Source organism: Prinia subflava, chromosome 6 (genome assembly GCF_021018805.1).
Source record: "Prinia subflava isolate CZ2003 ecotype Zambia chromosome 6, Cam_Psub_1.2, whole genome shotgun sequence".
Classification (NCBI taxonomy): domain Eukaryota; kingdom Metazoa; phylum Chordata; class Aves; order Passeriformes; family Cisticolidae; genus Prinia; species Prinia subflava.
This window is the reverse complement of record NC_086252.1, coordinates 1,811,751-1,826,632: the sequence shown is the minus strand read 5'-3', so window position 1 is coordinate 1,826,632 and position 14,882 is coordinate 1,811,751. Positions and strand designations below refer to the sequence as shown.

At 43.9% G+C, this 14,882-nt stretch overlaps 2 protein-coding genes across 4 annotated transcripts in view; one reads left to right on the top strand and one right to left on the bottom strand.

Annotated features, from left to right (window-relative positions):
* TMEFF2 (transmembrane protein with EGF like and two follistatin like domains 2) overlaps positions 1-14,882 on the bottom strand; it is a 553,100-nt gene that overhangs the window by 506,528 nt on the left and 31,690 nt on the right. The gene's annotated exons all lie outside the window — the stretch shown is intronic.
* On the top strand, positions 8,296-13,493 carry LOC134551888 (uncharacterized). The gene is made up of 2 exons (XM_063399872.1): positions 8,296-8,411; positions 11,757-13,493. The coding sequence occupies exons 1-2, from the start codon at positions 8,345-8,347 to the stop codon at positions 13,124-13,126; spliced, it is 1,437 nt and encodes a 478-aa protein (XP_063255942.1). The 5' UTR covers positions 8,296-8,344; the 3' UTR covers positions 13,127-13,493.

The following is a 14,882-nucleotide window of genomic DNA, read 5'->3' as shown; positions in this document are numbered from 1 at the left end:
GCTTCTAAATTTCAGTATTACAGGATGCCATCTTAGAGTTTTCCATATTTCTTATTTCTTCATTTAAATACATCTAAAATAGTAGCTAATAGTGTTTTTGTTGATGTATGAGGTAGCAGTCTTGCATAACAGAAGGCGAAATGCATATATGTGAACAAACACAGCTTTTATTAAATAGAGACTGCTAATTACAGAGATAAGAAACAGGAAAGAGTCCTTCCTCTTCCCCCCGTATATTTCCCAAATTTCTTTAAAAATTAAGAAAATACTCCAGATTTTAAATATTCCTTAGCAATTCACTGGGAAAACCAACTGTACTCTCCAAAACAGAAACACATATAGACAAATAGCAAAAAGAGATGACATTTTTCCTGTTCAGCAATCTGAAACTTAATGAAGAGGAGATCAGAGAGGGTCTAACTTTGCTGGATCAAAAAGAAAAGGGCAAAGGAAAAGTTGCTTCTGATAATCTCTAAGGCTCCTGCACAGACAAGGTTAGTCTCACATTGGTGCAAAGGATCAACAAAGACCAAGCTGCTCTCTGTGCCCATAATTAAGAAATCAACCTTTTTTTTTCCTATCCTGGCAGTTTCTTTAACAGTTTATATCTGACATGGTTTGTTAGCATATGTAAAAAATAAGTGAATCTGAATTAAAATGCACACCAGTTTAAGTGTGTAGGGCCAGTTGCCCAGGCATGTCAACTCTCTGAACATTAAACTTTGTGTGACAAATCACTCTGAAGAATTTTTGGAGAATTCTCCTTAAAATTCATTGCTCTTACTTGGTAACTGAAATTTCCTAGTAAAACACACCATTCATCGTTGTATTTCATACATTAACTAACACAGGAAAACAACATGGTGTAAAATAGTTACTACAATTAACTAATGACCTCCATTTCTGCTGTGAAATCTGAAGATGCACCACTCCTGCTTTGAACTAACATGCAAGGAAAAGGAGCATCATCAGTAGTTGTGTAACATATGAGATGTGAAAAGAATTCTATTAAAAATCAACAATACTTTCGAAAGTATTCATCTTGCATGGTGACTCACACCCTGAAAACAGCACTATAGTTCTTCCTAAAATATTAATTCTGAGCATTTATACCTCCAGTATCAGTCTTTCTCTTAACTTTTAACTCCAATTTTTATCTTTTTACAGGAACTCAATAGTTGCTATGTTTCCTTCTCAATGTAGCAAGTTGAGCTATTACAAAGGGTTTCAAAACCTACCATAGTGACAGAACCTATGCCCATGCCCAGCCCTCACAAACACTTGTGGGAATCACAGAAAAGTGATACTTATCTCCCCTTCATCCGTGTCCATGGCACACATACAAGCACACAAAGCATTCATTTCAGTGCTCTGTGACCAATCTCCAATTGCAGTTGCTGATTAGTTCACAAGAGAACCCCAAAACCACTAACAGGACCTCATGCTAAATAGGGTGAGGGAAATTTCACACTGTAAAAGCACACACAGTGTTGACCAAGAAAAAAATCACTTCAGCTCCAAATTAATTCTTTTAAGAGTTTAAGAGAAAGTAGAGGTTCTCTTAGAATTAGAAATTACATGTATTTAAATTGTACCCTCTTGATGAGTACACAGACATAGCAAACTGCAACTCAATCTCAGTTTTCCATGAATTCCAAGAAAACCCAATTACATTCTGCACCAGCTCGTTGAAGCTCCTGGTTCATGCACCTCAGAGCAAGCAACCATTGCTTATTCTTGCCAAATTTCCACAGGGCCAGAGACAACAGAGAGATGTTGAAGAGCATCTGCACCGCAGACTTTTCAGCCTAGGTCAGCAATAGCTGTGGGATTTTTTTCATTCCATGCTAAATAATGCAACTCTTTCCCTCTCCATCCGTTCACTGTTTCACCTTTATTCTGTATCCACCAAGCTTTTTCTTTGCCTAGTTTTTCCTGTGCTTTGTAGTACTATGTGAGCCACCTAAAAGGTCACCAGGCTTTCAAACTTGATTAAACAGTGCCCTTATAATAAACCTTTGGTTTGGAAGGAAACAAAGCCTTAACTGCATCAGCCAAACCTTTTCAAGTAGGAGGTATGCATATGGTCTCTAGGTCATTAGGGAAATTAGGAATAGTTTGGCCAACAAATGAGGATATTGTAACTTGCAGTTATGCAGAAATAGAATGAACATTTAGAAACATGGTGTTCAAATGAACGAAAGCTGAAAAGTTTTGAAATGTTGGCTTTACAAACGTGGAGAATAAAGCTGAGGAACCAGTATTCACAGTCATTTAAGTTTTACAATATGTGGAAAGCACAAGCATTGCTTCAATAAAATAAACAAAGGAATTTATCATCCAGAAAGTATGATTTTGATGCCTTTGTATTCTAGCCATATAATTAATGACAAAACTCTCAGAATACAATTTTGTAAATTAAGGGTTCCTCACCTACCATTTCCTCAGCTCCCAGTTACCTCCTTGTTCAATGTATTCATTTAAGGAAAACAGCAGTAGGTAGACCAAAATAAAATCATAAAGTGAATTAGTTTTCCCTAAATTGCTGCCTGAATTCAGGATGAACTCTTTTAGGTACAGTGGGTTAAGTACTTAGAGGCTAAGTTCACATCCTGCTTCCTTTCTGAAATGCTGTTTTGTTACAGTATTCTACTCACTGCTGTGCTTTCCTTATCATACTCAGGGAAAAATTGTATCTTTCTCATTTTATTTAAAAGTGACTTGAAAAGTACCCAGTTTTATACACGTCTTATATGAGATGTTCAGATGTGCTTTTTCTCTTAGAAGACTAAAAGTTTCTGCTTGAGCTGTGCTCTGCAGTGGCCCCTGATGGTTAAATTACTTGCTAATTTCTACCTTGCAGATTTTCTCAGGTTCAGTTAATTTTCCCTACTCTTATTTTGAGTTGTCTCTCTGCTAAACTCCTTCAAGTGAACCAGAAGTTTTTAAAGCCATGGTTGGGGGTGAATTGAAAAAAAAAAAAAAAAAAAAATCAAACACAACTTCAGACATGAAGGAGTAACATATGAAATGGAGATTTTAGAATAAAAATTATTATGGAAGGTTATAGACCAAAACAATATGAGAAACTCTGGTAAAAGGGAATGTTTTTAGTATTTTTTTCATTTCATTTAAACAATAGTCTTCTTTGAAAAATTGATGGGGAAAATTTAAAGCAAATTTCAAGTCCATTTACATAGTCATTGACAACAATGTTGTCATTCACAGACACAGAAATAATTAGAGATTAAAAGCCTTATTAAATATAAAACATTTTCTACCTCTTACTGCAGCTTCGTACATTTGCCTTTCACAGCTTCATTTACAACTCAAGACAAGACAAAACCAGCCTGTCATCTTTGCTTCCATCATGTCCTTCAAACCTACTTGAAACTGGTGTTTACAGCTGCCTTTTGTCTGCCATCGAGCATTTTCTGCTCTAGCACAACAGCAGTGCCCAAAACAAAATAGTCCAGCAGATCATCATTACCTGCTGAATTCAAGGCTGCACTGAATCAGAACATGGGAAGACAAAGTGCTGAGAAGACCAGAAGACTCAAATGTGAAAACACAGAACCATTTAGGTTAGGTTCAAGTCCAACCAATAACTTAACACTGCCAAGGCTACCACTTAGCCACATTCCCCTAAACACTACATTTTTAAACACCATCAGGGAAGTATTTAAAATACGTGTAAAGAACAGTAATTACTCAATTTAAAACTCTATTCTTTATTTAGTCTTCTTTTTCATTTACAATCACGGCATAGTGGCTGCAAAATGGAAAAGCCAGTGGAGCCCACTTCCATCACCTTGTGAACTTGGCTCTGCCAAGTTTAAAGTCACCAAATATGGCTGGAAAGATTATTCTAACATAAATGCCAAAAGTAGAGATATTTTTGGATTGAATATTGCTGAAAACCTCCAGATGATGGAAGATATTTCAGCCACTCCCACTTTTTGAGACAACAAGGACTTACTACAGAGTAGAATCAGAGATCACAGATTCATCGAATGGCCTGGGTTGGAAGGGATCTCAGAGATCACCCAGTTCCAACCCCCCTGCCATGGGCAGAGACACTTCCACAAGAACAGGCTGCTCAGAGCTCCAGCAGTCTGCAAACACTTCCAAGAATGGGGCAGCCTCAGCTTCTCTGGGCAGCCTGTCACCGTGTTTCATCATAAAAACACGTCCTTCTTATAGAAAACCTAGCCTCTTCTAGTTTAAAGTCATTCATGACTGGATCAATCATTAAAATATTAAAAATAACCTTAAAAGCCAAACATTCTGTCTGACAGGAGCTTAAAAAGTAAGAATAATGTGTCACACCAGGACAAATAAAAAAGCTTCATAGACTCCATGTTTTTCAAGGAAGAATTCTAAATGAGAATCACACACTCGTTTATCTCTGCTCAACACTTCTCAGTGCACTAGAAGGCTTCTCATGGGAGATATTTGCTGATATCATAGAAGGCTTTTCTGAAGATTTCCAGCATTCTTATGAGGATTCTAAAGTTCAGCAGTGCTTTAGCAAAGTCAGTCTGTAAATTCCAAGGTTTCTGGGATAAATAAGGGCTTCTGAGGTCTGGAGAGCAGTGCAACTCACGGGAGAAACCAATAAAACTGACAGCATGCCTTATGATCTTTTTATTCCTTGCACAAATGTCTTGCCTTATTTTAGATAAGTCAGAATGGTCGCTGGCAGAACACAGGCTTAGCATAACTGCAAATCGCATGTGAATAAAGTGAGGCCTGGGAGGGATGCAATGGACGACAGCACAGCTTCTCATAAACAGAATCTCTTTAGCTTTGAAAAAGTTGCTGACTCAAAACTTCAATACAAAAATATTAACAGAAGCTTTTGTAAAACAAACATAGTGAAACGTATAATACCTCATCAGAGAAAAGAAAAGGGAAAAATCCATCTCCCCCCAGCAGTCCCTCAACTTCTGGGCTTCCAAGGGAATGCTCATATCACCGGACAAATTAAAAACATCCTTCAAAGTGTTCCTCTAAAGAATTTCTCCCCTCAATTAAAAAAAATAAAGTCCCTTTATATATATATATATATATATAAACAAAAACAAAACATACAAATAAGTAATTTAGCAACTCATCATCTTACCACTACATAAGACTTCACTAAATCCCAGTGTGCTCTGTACCCTGGTGGCCAGGAATGCCCATGGAAGCAGTTCATATAAAGACACCATTTCAATGAGAAGTTGGATGTAGGATCTCCAGCAAGAGGTGAGTTCTTGATCTAGTTACTGAATATAAAATTCTGGTGTTCTCCAAGGAACCACTAACAGTACAACAGAGACCAATGACACCTTTCTGCTGGATTCCATAAAACAAATGGATTATTGTTACATCCCCCTGGGGAAATGGTTTCTTCTCCCTCAGGGACCCCTGGAACTCCTGTCATGTAGTCTGACCCTTCCTTCCCCTTCTGACCCCATTGGCTGTGTGCCAGCTAGCCCCTCCCTCAGAGACCCTAAGATAAAGGGTCCCCTGTCCCCCGGGAGCTCTCTCTCCCGGGACATCAACCTGGAATAAAGGACTTGCAGCTAAAAGGGTAAGAGAGCCTCTTTTGAATCCTTGTCCTGTCTTTCTTGATATAATCCTGTTAGGCCTGAGAAGGGCTGAGCTAGCTGAGACCCTTGGAGGGATACAGGATTGTGTCAGTTGGCCCCCAAAGTGGGTTTAGTTCTAGAAACCCATGCGGAGTTGGAGACCTTTCATAGTCTTGAAAGCTCTTTGGGAAGTTCAACTACCCTAGGCACTTTGGCCACATTTTGTGGCTATAGGTGGGTAGGGATAAGCTCGTAGCTTGTGGTTGCCCAGTCACGAGTGAGCTAAAGACAGGACCTTCAGTTGCTTCTGACTCAGCATATGATACCACGGACCAGGTAAAGTCCTCCGTTTGATCGGTACCGCAAACTGGGAGGGCGGAATTTTACCTTTGCTAGTAGCAGCGGGTGGGTTTTAGGACCCTGCTGCGGCGATTTTTTTTTCTTTTTTTTTCTTTCGTTTCTGATTGCCGCAGCCCGCGGACCCGTGGGGCGGCTCCGCACAAGGAGCCCTGCTTTTTGGGGAAACCCCGGCCCGGGCACGTATCCCATCGGCCAAGCAAGGCTGCGGGGACCCCCCGGTGCCACCGGGGCTGGAGAAACGGCGCGGACGCGTGACCGCAGCCCCGGAGTTTTCCCCGCCTGTTCTCTCTGGTTATAGGAGACACAGGAGTTACATACAGCTGACTTTAGCAGCTGGAGGCTGGATTTTGAGCTAATAGCTTTCAATAATATCGAATCATGGGCATGCAGCTATCAGCTCCTCAAAAGAGTATATTAAAACAACTCCAGGACCTTTTAATTAACGTTAAAATTTCCAAAAGGCTGCAAAAACGTTTTGTTCGCTGGTTAGAACATGAATTTACTGAAGCTGAATTACTGCAGATAGATACTGTTTCATTTTGGGATTACGTGGGTACGGTAATCACAGATAAAGTCCAAAATAATGATCACGCCGTTTCTGTATTTATCCCAATATTTTTGCAAGCTCGTAACCATCTGTTAGAGTTAAACAAACCCAGCCAGGAGCAAAAACTTACCCCATGTAATCCCCCCTCTGATCCACCTTTATACCCGGGTTTACCTTTGTCCCGGGATCCTTTTAACAAAGCCAGTTTCTCTCCTCAGGATCACGGCGGGGGGGCAGGGGCGGCCCGGGACTTCTGCGAGGCGGCAGGGTCCCTTAGAGACCCCCTCCACGTGGCTGATAACAATGGCGGCTGCCATGTGCCCCGACCCTCCCCCCACGACCCCTTCCCCTCCCAACCCCCTCCCTCTGCCCCCGCCCCCACCCCGTACCCCTGTGCCAACCCCTGCTGGCCTCCGGCAGCCCCACCCCACCCCTCCTCCCCATGCCTCCTTCCCGGCTGCTGCGGCGGCTCAGGGGGGGCCGGCTCCTCCTCCTCCTGCCTCCCCGGCAGCAGGGAGAGGGCCGCCCCCCACACCCTGCACGGCCACAGCGGGGGGTATGATTGCCACACGGCGGGGGGAGGGGGACAGCCTGGGCTGCCCAGCCAGCACGGACAGAGCACGCTTTTCCTTCCCCACCCACAAGGGACTGATAACACTGTAACCCCGGTATCCCCAGACACGGGGGGTCCGGCAGCAGCTTCCAGACCCTTGGCAAATGCAGATGAACCCATTTTCTCTGTAGCTCCAGTAGCATATGTAGGCAAAAGGCAGGGTTCTCGGCAATACCAGCCACTCTCCTACCAAGACAAGAAAGAACTATGCAAAGTACAACGTGAGTTTGGCAGGGACACCCCCATCTTTAAAGGGATGTTTAGAGCCACATTTGATTCTAATGAAATGGTCCCTAATGATATTAAGGACTTATTCAGGTGTCTGTTATCTCCCTCAGAGTATGATCTGTGGGACAATATGTGGAAAAGAGCTTTAAGAACACTTTTACAGGAGATTCAGCAAAACCCTAATATGGCTAAAGACACTGAGAATAATGATATTACATTTGAACATCTGTGTGGTGAGGGTGCATGGGCTTGCCCTGAAAAACAAACCCGAGTATTATCCAAACAAATTTTACTTAGGATTAGCAATGTTGCAGAGAAAATGTTTTATCAGCTACCATCAAGGGAAGGGAAAGGAAGTTATGTCAATGTTAAACAATTTCCTACGGAGAATTTCTTACAGTTTGTTGATCGTCTGAGGACACAGGTGGAACACCAAATACCAGATCCCGTGGTGCAGGCAGAGCTGATCAAAGAGATGGCTCAAAGAAATGCTAATGAGACCTGTCGTAGAATTATCCTCACTTTACCCTTGGACCCACCACCTACTCTGTCCCAGATGATAGAAGCTTGTTCCAGACGGGCAGAATTGTTCTGCACAACTGAAAGACACCCTGGAACAACACACCCACAGCATACAGCCCCTGCTGGACCACACCCCAGCAGGCAGCAGATGCCACCAGACCAGCTGCAGCGCATCATCTGCCTCCGCTGCAAGAAACCAGGACACTTCGCCAGATCCTGCCCTCAGACCCAGAAGCAGAAGAAATCCAACAAACAAAAAAACTGAATTCACAGCGCGTGCCCGCGGTTGATACTACAACGCGCAAAGATATAAATGTAGCGGGACTCACATTGGCAAAAGCTTCTCTCTTAAAGAAAAAGGGGGGGGAGGGCAGGTCACGGGGTGTGGGGGTGCAGAAAAATGTAAATGTTAAATGCTCAACTAACAAGGTTTGGCAGCCACTTGGCCGTTTTAGACTTGTAACTACCAAAGGTTTCCATTTCAGATCTACTGAGTGGATGGTTATAACAGTTGACCTGTCTAACATCTCACAGGACCTGACGGTTTACCACGTGGGATTGGACAGTGAGTATTTTGTTATTGGGGACACAGCACACACACCCTTGGAAATTGAGATAGCTCCCATGACCATAAAGGGAAAAATAATAGGCCTCATGTTGTTGGCTCGTTGTTTGCACCCACCCTTTTATCTGATAGCGGGGCAGATTCTTGCCCAAGCCATTCCGGTTCCAGCAGAGATCACAGCAGACGGTAAATCACCAGAGGTCTACTGGACAGAGGTGGTGGGGGAACCTAAACCCTCTATGATGTGCAACATTACTTGTGGATCAGAGCGCCTCCAAGTGGCGGGAGTACTCGACACCGGAGCTCAGGTCACCGTATTGCCACAAAGCATGTGGCCTTCAAATTGGGAATTAGAGCCGGTGGCAGGCAAACTTCAGGGCATAGGAGGAATCTCAATGGCAAGGATTTCGAAAAACGTGGTGCAAATTGAGGGACCTGATGGAAAGGTGGCGAATGTCCGTCCTTTCGTAGCAGATTATAACGCCCCACTGTGGGGGAGGGACACCATGTCTCAGTGGGGAGTCCGATTGGTCATTCCTAAAACACCCCAGGATTTTTGCAATTAGCCACTGTGGAGCGCCCTACCCAGAAGTTAAAGTGGTTGGAAAACACCCCCAGATGGGTAGCACAGTGGCCTTTGAGTAAAGAAAAGCTCAAGGCGCTGGAAAAACTCGTGGAAGAGCAATTGGCTCAGGGACACATTGTGGAGACAACTAGCCCCTGGAATTTCCCGATCTTTGTGATAAAGAAACCGGGAAAGGACAAGTGGAGGTTGCTCCATGATCTAAGAGAAATTAATAAAATAGTAGAAGACATGGGACCCCTCCAACCAGGGATGCCCACTCCAACAATGCTCCCCCGAGATTGGAAATTGGCTGTCTTAGACATCAAGGACTGTTTTTTCCAAATTCCATTGCACCCTGCAGATGCCCCTAGGTTTGCCTTCTCAGTTCCCACTGTCAATAGACAGGCCCCAATGAAGCGTTATCACTGGAGGGTCCTTCCCCAGGGTCTCAAATCGAGTCCTTTCATATGCCAACAATATGTAGCCTCATTACTGTCTCCAATACGCGCACAGAGGAAAGAAGCCATCATCCTTCACTACATGGATGATGTGCTAGTGTGTGGCCTCAATGACTCTATACTCCAACACACGCTTGACCTAGTGGTTAAAGTTTTAACCTCTGCTGGATTTCAATTACAGGAGGACAAGGTTCAAAGGATGCCACCTTGGAAATACCTGGGCTTGCAAATCAGTGCAAGGACTGTAGTTCCACAGAGCTTAGAAATTGGTTGCAATCCAAAAACTCTAGCAGATCTCCACTCCCTGTGTGGGTCCTTGAATTGGGTAAGACCCTGGCTAGGCCTCACAAATCAAGATCTAGAACCCCTCTTCAATTTATTGAAGGGGGAGAAGGAGCTGACGTCTCCCAGGGAGCTGACCCCAGAGGCGAAGACAGCAATCGAAAAGGTACAAAAAGCCTTGTCAGAGAGACAGGCTCACCGGTGTGAGCCAAAGGTGCCTTTCCAGTTTATTGTTCTAGGAAAACTGCCACACCTGCATGGCTTGATCTTTCAGTGGATCGAGGAAGAGAGAGATTCACTGTTGATAATAGAGTGGGTTTTCCTCTCCCACCAAAGATCCAAGACCATCACAGAGCCACAGGAGCTGATAGCACAGCTGATTCGGAAGGCCAGGGTAAGATTGTGTGAATTGGCAGGTTGTGACTTTGCATGCATTCACCTCCCGGTCAGACTTTCAGAGGAGGGAAAGAACTCTCCTGAGAGATTGACCAAAGAGATGTTTGAGCATTTGCTGCAGAGCAATGCCAGTCTCCAATTATCTCTGGACAGCTACAGGGGACAAATATCAGTCCATGCCCCGTCCCACAAGTTGTTCAATGAGGAATTCCACCTTATTCCTCATGAGAAAAGGAGTCGGAGACCACTCAAAGCTCTCACAGTCTTCACAGACGCATCGGGTACTTCAAACAAGTCCGTCGTGACTTGGAGGAACCCACGGACTCAGCATTGGGAAGCTGATGTTGAGTTTGTGGAGGGATCCCCCCAAGTGGCTGAACTGGCCGCAGTGGTAAGAGCTTTTGAGAAGTTCTCAGAACCAATCAATTTGGTAACCGACTCTGCCTATGTGGCGGGAGTAGTGTCCAGAGCGGAGCAGGCTGTGCTCAAAGAAATAGAGAATGAACATCTCTTCAGGTTGCTTTCAAAGCTAATCTATTTGGTTTCTCATCGACAGCACCCGTTTTACGTGATGCATGTGAGGTCACACACTGATTTGCCAGGTGAGATCGCAGAGGGGAATCGCCAGGCAGACTCCCTTGCTGCCCCAGTTGAAAAGGCACATCTCCCTGATGTCTTCCAGCAGGCAAAACTGAGTCACCAACATTACCATCAAAATGTGCCAGCCCTGATCCGACAATTCCAACTAACACGGAGCCAGGCTCGAGCCATTGTAGGTACCTGTCCGAACTGCCAGCTCCAGGTCATGCCATCGATGGGCATGGGGGTGAACCCCAGGGGCCTGGGCAGCTGTGAGGTATGGCAAACAGACATCACACACATTCCTAGTTTTGGTCGCCTCAAATATGTTCATGTGAGCATTGACACATATTCAGGTGCAGTGTATGCCTCTGCACACGCAGGAGAAAAATCCATACATGCCAAGCAGCACCTAGTGCAAGCCTTTGCAGTGTTGGGAATTCCAAAAACAATCAAAACTGATAACGGCCCAGGGTATGTGTCCAAGGAGTTCCTAGAATTTGTCCAGCAGTGGGGAGTGGAGCATAAAACTGGCATCCCTCACTCCCCCACAGGTCAAGCTGTGATCGAGCGTGCACACCAAACGCTCAAACAGGTTCTGGCTAGGCAGAACTGCTCGGCTTCGTGGATGACACCACAGCAGAAGCTCTGCAAAGCCATGTTCACCATCAATTTTCTAAACTGTTCCTTTGAAAACATGAGTCCACCTGTGGTACGTCATTTTAACAGTGGTGATCAGTTTAAATTGTCTCAGCGTCCACCGGTTTTGATTAGGGATCCTGAAACTTGGGAAACCAGAGGTCCCTATGAGCTTGTGACCTGGGGTCGTGGCTATGCATGCGTGGCTACTCCCTCAGGCCCTCGGTGGATTCCCCAGAAGTGGGTGAAACCTTTTGTCCCCAAAAATCCAGCTCCAGCAGACGGGGACGAGAAGCAAGTGACTGATGCTTCGAAGAGAAGACGCCGCCGGATGGAAGAGAAAGATCCTCCTTAGAGGTGGATTCCTTCTGGCAGAAACAGGAACTTTTTAACATGTTTTAAAAAATGTTTATTTTTCCCTTCCAGAGAAAACCTACCTCCCACTCAACCCTATGATGAACCCCATCCAAGTTGTCATCCTGCTAATGCTGAACAGTCTGGCAGCTGCATGGATCATCCCTCAGCCACATCAGAACGTCTGGGTAACCCTGGCACAGACACTTCAGCAAGAAAACATATGTTTGTCCACTGCAGCAGCTAAGAATCCTATGTCTACCTGTCTGGTAGGAATTCCTTTGCAGGCTGGAGAATTTCCAGCAGGCTTGGACAAATACAGGTCCAACGAAATTCCAGAGGCACACACTCCACAACCACACCAAGATCAGCAAAAGCAAGGTGTGTTCACCATGAACCCCTTAGCGGAATGGGTGCAGGGTTTGCCCAGGGTAGCTCATGAACCCCAGGAGTTAGAACTATTGGGTTCCTCCCCTGCCACATACTGCATCCATTTCTCTGTCATCCCAAAACCCTCTAGCACTGACGAGTACCACCTTATAAAGCAGTTCCGGGGAGAATTTACTGCAAAGAGGTGGTGTCATAATATAAGCCACATTGCATCAGACAACCCATCCCACTCCAAACCCAGAAGCCTCCCTAGAGGATTGTTCTTGGTTTGTGGGGATCGGGCATGGGCAGGAATTCCATCCCGGCTTTTCGGAGGGCCATGTACCATAGGGCGATTGTCCGTGTTGACACCCAACCAAACTTTAATTCGTGAATGGACACACAAAAACAAATCGGCTGACAAAATTCAAAAAAGGAGTGCTGACAATTTGGACCCAAATTGTAATTCAGACATTTTTCATTGGGCAAAGTCAAAAAGAGTTGCTGTATCCCTGTTTCTTCCGTGGGTAGCAGCAGCCAAAGCTCTAGGTGAATTGGGCCAACTAGAGTGCTGGGTGGTCAAGCAGGCTAATTTAACATCTATCGCCATCAGCTCCCTCCTAGAAGACGAGGAGATTACCAGACAGGCCACGATCCAGAACCGTGCTGCTATCGATTATCTCTTGCTATTGCATGGACATGAATGCCAGGAATTTGAAGGACTCTGTTGCATGAATTTGTCCTCAAAGGCTCCAAACATCCATGCTGCCCTCCGAAGCATGAACAACATGATCGGACAAGTGAAGCAAGAATCAGAAGATTGGATCAAGGAACTGTTCAAGGGCTGGGGACTCACTGGGTGGTGGACTTCTGTAGTCAAAACAATTTTGTTACTTTTTGTTATCCTTTTCCTTGTAACCATAGCATTCGGAATCCTACGCTGTTTGATTTTCAAGGCTATTAATGGCCTCATATCTTCTACCTCAGAAGTCAACCATATAGAGTTGGCAAATCTAAAGCGGTCCGGTCTCCCTACCAACCATAAGTGGTGGGAAACCCACACTCCGTGTTAAACAGAATGTGAGAACTTCTCTCTGTATCTTTTTAAACAAAAAAAGGAGGAGATGTTACATCCCCCTGGGGAAATGGTTTCTTCTCCCTCAGGGACCCCTGGAACTCCTGTCATGTAGTCTGACCCTTCCTTCCCCTTCTGACCCCATTGGCTGTGTGCCAGCTAGCCCCTCCCTCAGAGACCCTAAGATAAAGGGTCCCCTGTCCCCCGGGAGCTCTCTCTCCCGGGACATCAACCTGGAATAAAGGACTTGCAGCTAAAAGGGTAAGAGAGCCTCTTTTGAATCCTTGTCCTGTCTTTCTTGATATAATCCTGTTAGGCCTGAGAAGGGCTGAGCTAGCTGAGACCCTTGGAGGGATACAGGATTGTGTCAGATTATGGCACCAATTCACCAACTAAAGCTTATATAGCTCCTGATACCACAAGGAAGCCTAACATGCACCCTGTGAACTCAAAACACTGCATTTATCCTCACAATAGGTAATACTGCAGAGAAACAAAATATAACAAACATCAACAAAGCAAAATACAGCCCTAGTTGTTACATATATACAGTGGATAAATATTAGGAAAGCCGATGTATTTATTTTCCTTATGTAGAACTTCTTAACCGGTAATGTCACAAAAGCTTTTTCAAAATGAATTAAACTAGGAAAAAAAAATGAAAAATTATTTTGAATTCTAGCTAACATTTGGATTTTCAGAAATGTGAAATCATAAGAGTTAATCTTTTAAGGAATAGTGTGGTTCAAATGAAGGCTATGACAAACGCAAAACATCTTCATGGAGTTTACTCAAAGGCAATAGCAGACTCCAAAATTAGTTTGATCTTTTGTACCAAGATCAAACTGAAATCAGTTTATATATCATACAGTTCTGCTGGTGCAATGATACTAACAGATAAAAAAAAAAAACCCTTAAAAAAACCACAATCTAAATGACATACCAATATGTTTTCCTCTGCATTTCCAAAGCACATAAAGAAACAGCTTTCACAGACTGCAATAAACTCTTGAAAGCAAGTAAGAGAAAGAGTACAGGACTTGTTACTTCTCTAAAACTGCTCTGAGGGGTAGCATGATGGTAGCTAGCTAGTAAATATTTTATTCAGTGTCAGAATTCAAGCTAAATAAAGTGAAAGTGACCTACTACTGTTAAATCCAGTCACTTCTGCAATTTCTTGGCAGTAAGAAGAGCAGATGCCCTTTTGTCATACCCAAATTGGTGTTTGCTGTGGATTTATGGAACTTGCAGCTTACTTGCCTATCAAAATAGTGAGAGTATTATTCTGGACATGGAGGAAATCTGAATTTGATCTGGCCACAGGCCAAATCATAGGAGGTTCATGCTGGAGCACAGTTAATGAGTAGTCAGAAGAAGTGGCCAGTAATTGGCAGCTCAGCTTCTGTTGCAACGATTGCTCATTAGGAAGACAGGCTGACTACTTGGCTTCTTCATTTATTCAGTTTTTGACCCACAATTTAAATATTCCAAACTGTTCCATTTTAAAATACAGGACAAAAAGACCGTGTGATCTCACGTAAGGAGGTGGCAGTTCCTAAAATATTTACATGAGAAACAGCCAGTTAACGCACTTTGCCATGCTTTCGATCATGGGAATTATATCTGACACTAAACAAACAACCATGATAAATAGTGACGAGGAGGTATCAGTTCCAGGGAATATATGAGCTCAAGCAAGTTTTGTTTATTTTGTTTATTTCTAACATGTGTCTGGGATTTTTTTTTGTTCAAAA

Excerpts from the sequence above, each read along its gene's own strand:
- LOC134551888 (XM_063399872.1), top strand. The coding sequence starts at position 8,345 with ATGGTTATAACAGTTGACCTGTCTAACATCTCACAGGACCTGACGGTT. Across the intron at positions 8,412-11,756 it reads TTACCACGTGGGATTGGACA|AGAAAACCTACCTCCCACTC; the intron begins GTGAGTATTTTG and ends TTTCCCTTCCAG.